Source organism: Micropterus dolomieu, linkage group LG01, assembly GCF_021292245.1.
Source record: "Micropterus dolomieu isolate WLL.071019.BEF.003 ecotype Adirondacks linkage group LG01, ASM2129224v1, whole genome shotgun sequence".
Taxonomy (NCBI): domain Eukaryota; kingdom Metazoa; phylum Chordata; class Actinopteri; order Centrarchiformes; family Centrarchidae; genus Micropterus; species Micropterus dolomieu.
In genome coordinates, this window is record NC_060150.1 from 244,585 (window position 1) to 252,258 (window position 7,674).

The following is a 7,674-nucleotide window of genomic DNA, read 5'->3' on the forward strand; positions in this document are numbered from 1 at the left end:
CTGTTTCATATCAGTGGCAGCTGAATGCAGTCAGACAGCAGCGTGAGGCAGAGGAAGCTGCCATCAGCTGCTGGACTTCTACTATCAGTCCACTAGATGGAGGCATGAAGCTGCAGCCCAGCACACACACCTGCATGGAGGACCGGATACATTCACTGAAGGACTGATGTGGTCTGACAGAATCTCTCTGTCTACAGAGTCCCTGTAGAAAATGACTTGTTGCAACAAGCTACAGCTGATTATTTTACACCAACAGGGATTAACACTCCAAAATAATAACTTTACATCTTTACGTTTCCCGTCTTTGACAACTTTATCATTTATAAAACATTAATATCTTACAATTATTTATTATATTAATGACCTCCAAAGTTTCCTGTAAAGGACTCTGATCACAGGCGTTATTTACAGCTTCAGATAGAGACAGTGTTCAGCTGGTTGTCTTCTAATGAACTGCTGAGCTAATGTCTTTTGGTCAGACCACAGCAGGTCAGCTGATCATGCAGACATGTGACATTTATCTACAGACAGACAATCTAACATATCTGAATAATAAGATACTGAATATAGATGAATGAAGAAGCGGCTGACTGTCTTTGTGAAGAAGCTTCGTCCTGCAGGTAAATCTCCTGACAGCACTCACCGACACCAACAGCTGTTCTCCAGCAGCATTTAGTGGCTCAGACAGCAGGAGAGCAGCGGCTCGTCTCCGCCTCCTTCGTCCTGAGTTTCCAGTGAAGCTCTGAGCTGAGAGTTTGGAGAAATGAAGCGGAGCTGAGCTAACTACAGCTCCTGTTAATGAGGAAAAGCTTTCAAGCTGGTTACATTACCTTCAGCTGGAGGTCCAGGCGGAGAAAATAAGGAACGCTTTCAGACAGAGTGAAAACTTCCAGCCCCAAAACTTTTAGAGAAGTGAAATTTTAAAGAGGAAACAGACAGAGCGGAGCGTGACTGTTAACCATGAATCAATCTGTTCCTGAGCTGTTTGGATAAAGATAAAGAGCTGGAGTGTCAGAGAGCGGAGATCTCTTTAACTGTTACTATGGTAACCTAGTTGGTCAGTTAAACGTTTTATCAAACAAAAAGTGAAAAAGTGCAACAGTCCTGTTCAGTGAACATTTTCAGTGTCACGGCAGCTGAGCTGTGGACCCAAATGCAGACACTTGCCAGGTGGATGCAGTTTAAATAATTGTTTAAAACAAAAACTAAACTGAAACCGGCTTCCTAAGAGCACAAGGCAAGAGTCCAAACTAAATAATAATCCAAAGGCAACAAAAATCCAACAAGGAATGAAAAGCAGAACTGAGAAATCCAAACAGAGGCAGGGTGATCCAATAAACGCAGGGACGGGACAGAAGACTCAAACAAGGACTGAACAGAACTGAAGGCTTAAATACACAGGCACACAAGCAGGGAGGGAGTGCAAGGGAGAAAGACATGATGAACTGATTAGGCACAGCAGACACAGTGAAGCAGAAAGGCAAACAGACAGGACCAAACCTAAAGGCAGAAACACAACTGAACATCATTAGGCAAAAAACTAATAACAGGAAACAAGCAGACTGAATACTGAACACAAGAACAGAAACCAACAGACCAGGGCCGTTTCAGAAAGCATGTTCAAAAAAACTGAGTGGAAACCTGAACTCTGAGCTGTCAAACTCCGAGTTTTCCGTTTCAGAACAGGTGTTTAAAATCAGTTCAGTCAGCTCTGAGTATGTTGAGCCTGCTGGAAACAAGTGCGTGGGGATGAAAAAAAGCCTCATCAATGGTGCTCCGATACTACGATTCACCATGGCAACGGGTAAATAAAGGCAGAGCCTCCATTTTAATGGGTGGAGCTGGAAATATGAATGCTGCCAACACACAACATGTGTGCTTTGATATCGAGAGTCTTTAGTTTAATTTAATTTTTTTATTTTTTTAATGTGGTGTAAGATTTACAACAATCTCTAGCATAATCAGAAATCACAAAAATATTAGTGCTAACAGGAAACGGAGCAGGTAAGATGACAAAAATAACTTTAGGGAGAAGAAAATAAATTAAAGTAAAATAACGATAAGAAATGATAATAGATAAAATAACAGAGGATAATGAAACAGCAAGAAAACAACAGTTAAGGGGCTTCAGTTCATTTTAAGGCATCAATGAAATTAAGAAGTTTTTTAGCTGTTTTCTTCTTCATGAACAAAAGGGACTTGTAGTACAACTCAAATTCTTTCTTGAAGACAGTAATTTACATTTGTGGATGAAAAATTTACCCAAGATAATTAAAGTGTTTAAAAGCAAATCATAGTTTTTATCCAAATGTGATGTTCTCTCTAGTGAAACTGAGACCGGAGATGAGGCCACAGCCGATCATACATGACACTAGAATGTGTGACTGTGAGGACAGAAGAAGAAAAGATGATCCTTGGTCACAGAATATACAGTCAGAAGGATCAAAGTTAAATCTACGTGAGAGGAGGTCTCTTGAAGGATATATGTCATTAAATACTGAAGTGAAGCTCTTCAGCTTTTGGTGATGAAACCAAAAATGAAAATAAGAGAAGCAGAATTTCGGCTGTGTTGCATTGGGAATAAAGTCAGAGTGAAGAGATCACAGAACACTTTGTTTTGCAAAGTCTTACTACAGAACTGGTGACCTGCAATCATCAATGAAGAAGAGGGGGGTTGAACATATGAGGTGGTGAATTTTTTGCCATTAAAAGGAAGGCAGATGGGACGCTTTGGATAACCATGTCATAATGTTTACGATTGCACTGGAAATTAAATTTTGTACCAAAGTCTTCCAAGAATAAAACATTTCCATAGTTGTCTAGTACATGTGTGACAGACCAAATGTTGTTTTCCATCCATTCATTGAAGTAGAGGGACTTATTTCTAAAGAGAATGAATCTGCACCTCCACATGGGTCCATCATGGGGAGTAAAACTGTGTTTAGTTTCCAATATAACAGAACTTGTGAATGAAATGCAACAGTTTTATAGAAAGTTTTGGAACATCAAAATCAAAATCACAAGTAAATAAAGTAAATTAATACCTCCAATTTCTTTAAACAATTCCCTGGAGACACAATACCAGAAGCGTCTACTGTTTGCTAGAAAGACTCTGAACCATTTATACAGTCAAAGTCTGTGGCTTGTAGCCCACCATCTACATCATCTATATCACTACAGTCAGATAATGGTACATCTTTTCCAGATGTAATCAAAGTTTAATGTCTTGATGGTTTTGGTAGCTTTGTTGGGGATAGACAGAGAGCAGGCTGGGTAAATACACCTGGAAAGGCTTTTGGTTTTGGTTATAAATGCGATTAAACAGAGAAAGATCTGTATTTAACCATCTGTCTAATCTTGATTTACATTCATCCATTTTGTTCCATTTTAAACTTATACCACCTTAAAAATCACAAGACCACAGGACTGGACCACCTTCAAAAACTATATAACTCTGTTAAACATACTAATACCACCTTAAAACCATGTAACTGTCTTAAACAAACTAATACCACCTTAAAAACATATCAAACATACTAATACCACCTTAGAAAATACATAACTGTCTTAAACTTAAATACCACCTTAAAAGCACTTAACCAGCGACAAACATTAAACCACTTTTGACGCTTAAAACCCTTTAAAACATGTTGGAGGTCCAACACGGATGCTGGTGATCAGGTCTGGCTCACAGTCAGAGATGTTGGACGGGGTTCAAGTCTGGCTCTCCCTCCTACACAGAACACAGAGACACTGAGGAACCAGGCCAGAACCCAAAGCCAGGATAAAGAGGTTCAGTGAATGTGGTGTTGAAGGTGTGGAGGTGGATCAGTGTGTCAGAGGAGACTCTGAAGAAGGACAGAGAGCCAGCAGGACAGTCCACATACACTGCTACTCTGGAGGAGGAGGAGGAGGAGTAGGAGGTGGGTATTGTTACGTTATTGTGCCTGACAGAGTAACGACTATCATCAGAGCAGCTCAGACTCCAGGACTGATCATTCATTCCAAACACACATTCTTCTTTGGCTCCTCTCCTTCTGATTCCTCTGTAATTCACTGATATAGAAACTCCTCGTCTCCACTCGACCTCCCAGTAACAGCGACCAGTCAGACCATCTGTACACAGCAGCTGACAGCGGCCAAACCTCTCTGGATGATCAGGATATGACTGATCCTCCTCCACACGCATTGCCTTCCTGTTGTTGTCAGACAGTTTGATCCATTTGCTTACTGTGTTTGTGTCGATTGTGAGTTCACAGGAATCTGATGAGAGAACGAGACACAATCCAGCTGCAGTTATTGATCTATCATCTGTTCATTGATTGGCACTTTGAATGAGTGATGTCACAGTCTGAAGATGGTTGAATGTTTTCATGAATCAAATGAAAAACACACTTACACTTCCTCAGACCTGGTCTCAACCATCGGACTCCAGCAGGCTCCACCCTGAAAGGAGGAGGGGGGTCAGAGCAGCATCAAACATGGACATTACATTCCTCTCATACACATATATACACTATGTGCACCCCCATCAGTCTCACAGTGATTTGCTCTATTTACCGTGTGTGAGGACTGAGATTAGTTACTATGGTTACAGGGACGCTGTTTGACTCTGTCGTACCTCAAGGACAGTACTAAGGATAACATGACTATTGAAAACTATTGAAAGTAAATGCAATGTTTAAAAAAAAAAAAAAAAAAAAAAATCAAGTTGCACAATATCATATTGAAAATGTCACAGACAGTGTGCAATAATATGCTTATTTTGTGGAGAGCTGCGTCCTTTGGCTGTGTGGTTTTCTTTGTTTTGATTCAGAGCTGCTGAAACTTCTCTATAATGATCACGTTTCATCAGCCGGATGATGGCTGTTAGAAGTGGATCAGCAGCTCCTTAGGCAGGTTGAGCTTCCTGAGCCTGCGCAGGAAGTACTGGGCCTTCTGCTGGGCCTTCTTGATGATGGTGTCAGTGTTGGGCTCCCACTTCAGGAAACCTGAATCTCCACAGTTTTGATTGTGTTAAGCTCCAGGTTGTTCTGACCGCACCATGTGTGACAGTGGGGATGGTGTTCTTAGAGCTGAAGGCTTCTCCTTGTTTACGCCAAACGAAGGCTACATCATTGTGGCCAAACAATTCAATTTTTCATCTGACCATAAAACAGAAGACCAGAAGTCGTCTTCTTTGTCCAGATGAGCATTTGCAAAGGCCAAGCGGGCTTTTGTGTGCTTTATCTGGAGAAGTGGTGTCCTCCTTGGTCTGCGTCCGTTGAACCCAGCGGTGTGCAGTGTCCGTTGGACTGTCGGCCTTGAGATGTTGCCACCAGCAGAGCCCAGATTCATCAGGATGGCCCTGGTGGTGATCCTTGGATTCTTTTTTACCTCTCTCACTATCCTCCTGGCCAGCACAGGTGTCACTTTTGGCTTCCGACCACGTCCCCTGAGATTGTTCATAGTGTGGAACGTTTTGTATTTTTTAATAATACTTTGCACTGTAGCCACTGGAACTTCAAAACATTTAAATATGGTCTTACAGCCCTTTCCTGACTTGTGGCCAGCCACAATGCGCAGCCGCAGGTCCTCAGTGAGCTCCTTTGTCTTAGCCATGACTGTCCACAAACCAACAGCAGAGAGCTTCTGATTTTCAGCTTCTGTTCACCTGTTCTCTCTCTCTCTCTCTCTCTCTCCTTCACCCCAACAGGTGGAGGCAGATGGCCGCCCACCCTGAGCCATGGTTCTACTCGAGGTTTCTGCCTCTTAAAGGAAGTTTTTCCTTGCCTCTGTCTCCTAGTGCTGCTCTTGGTGGGAACTGTTGGGCTTCTGTAAATAGCATCACAGAGTTCGGTCTAGACCTGCTCTTTTATGAAAAGCGCTGTGAGATAACTGTTGTTGTGATTTGGCGCTATATAAATAAAACTGAATTGAATTGAGTTGAATAAAATAACTTACTAACTTTAAGAAAAACATTCACGTTGACTTTGTGTTTCACACAGGAAACGAACACAGGTCTCCTGACTGAAAGTCCAGTTTCCGGCCCTCCCATTGAACCCCCACCACCGACTTTCCTGTTAAATATCCTACCATTAGCATTCATAAATGACGCTGCAGGGTTTCCCCCAGTGCGCTGTACTATGACGTTTAGAGGCTTCCCAGTGCTTTACAAACTGACGACAACGGGTCTTGAACAGGTGTCCATGTCCATATGTTATAACCTTGGTGTGAGAACAGGTTGAATAAATAGAATTTAAATGGACTGAAACCATGAATTAAAAGTTAAAACTAAAAACTGTGTTTCTTTGCTTAATAATAATATTTTATTATTATCTAACTGGGGAGAGGAGACCACACCCACTGAGGAGACAGGAAGTGTATACCATTTCATAGCATTGGTGCTATTAATCCAATGTCCCAGCATCACATCTCTATCTGCACGTCTCTCAGGACCCTAAACTCTTTACTGAGTTTGAGTTCAACGTGGCTGCTTTAACACAAAACTGGCAGTTAGAAAATGTACTGAAGCACAGCATGGCGTCTCTGCTTTGACTTAAGGAATCCACAGACTTCTTCTTCAGCATGAGAGCTCTGTGCAGGTGCTACTGGAAGCATTCTGCTCGACTCTAATACAGTGTTAAAATGTGTATTTTTAGTGTAGCGTCACCTACAGTTTGGTCACGCCACAAAGTGGCTCAGTAAAGTTCATCAGTTGGTGAACTAACCTCTATTAGCCGGCTGGGAACATGCTGACACTGGTCACTCACAGTCATCCTTTCATTTCATAAAGAGAACCTCAGTACAGACCAGGTTCATAAACTGCTGGACCGGCACAACCAGGGACTCAGGGACGACATGTGGGTCAAAAATAAAACCCAGGAAGTTCAAGCCTTTAAGTTCAAGTTTTAAGAAGTTGTTGGTATTTTTTTCCACCTAGATTTTTGAAAAGTTAGCAAGAACAAAACACTGTTCTGTCTTATTAACCCGTGACTGTAACCAACCAAAGTTTGTTTGGTATGATTGGTCAGATGATTAGATGATTAGCCGTCTGTCTTTTCGGCAGGTGAACGTTAGCTGAAATGTGTCAGCAGGATCAACTCCTGCAGCGCAACCATCAGGACAAACATGTTGTCATTCCAGCTGCTTCACATCTGAGAGGAAGGAAATCCTACATTCCTTCACAGTAGGGTGGGGGGGGGGCGTCACCTCACAGGAATCTGAACCCCCCCCACCCTGCAGAGTCGGAGCCAGTCTCACTGTGTAGTCTACTGTAAACACACTCACTCCCGGGTGGAGTGTCTGCGTCTTATCAACCACATCACAACAACACAAAAACCAACAGACCGGCTGACGACGTGTGTGTGTGTGTGTGTGTGTCTGTGTGTGTGTGTGTCTGTGTGTGTGTGTGTGTGTGTGTGTCTGCGTCTTATCAACCACATCACAACAACACAAAAACCAACAGACCGGCTGACGACGTGTGTGTGTGTCTGTGTGTGTGTGTGTCTGTGTGTGTGTGTGTCTGTGTGTGTGTGTGTCTGTGTGTGTGTGTGTGTGTGTGTGTGTGTGTGTCTGTGTGTGTGTGTGTGTGTGTGTCTGTGTGTGTGTGTGTCTGTGTGTGTGTGTCTGCGTCTTATCAACCACATCACAACAACACAAAAACCAACAGACCGGCTGACGACGTGTGTGTGT

General features: G+C 42.5%; 3 protein-coding genes across 3 annotated transcripts in view; 1 reads left to right on the forward strand and 2 right to left on the reverse strand.

Moving 5' to 3' along the window:
* LOC123971238 (NLR family CARD domain-containing protein 3-like) overlaps positions 1–7,674 on the forward strand; it is a 427,855-nt gene that overhangs the window by 196,684 nt on the left and 223,497 nt on the right. The gene's annotated exons all lie outside the window — the stretch shown is intronic.
* The window catches only part of LOC123971220 (NACHT, LRR and PYD domains-containing protein 12-like), a 524,333-nt gene that overhangs the window by 59,651 nt on the left and 457,008 nt on the right, over positions 1–7,674 (reverse strand). The gene's annotated exons all lie outside the window — the stretch shown is intronic.
* The window catches only part of LOC123972092 (stonustoxin subunit alpha-like), a 31,032-nt gene continuing 26,328 nt past the window's right edge, over positions 2,971–7,674 (reverse strand). Inside the window, exons 7-8 of the mRNA XM_046051328.1 lie at positions 4,400–4,446; positions 2,971–4,263 (exon numbers count right to left, since the gene is read on the reverse strand). Coding sequence (XP_045907284.1) covers positions 3,734–4,263; positions 4,400–4,446 — 577 coding nt within the window. The 3' untranslated portion in view covers positions 2,971–3,733. The remainder of the gene's footprint in view (positions 4,264–4,399; positions 4,447–7,674) is intronic.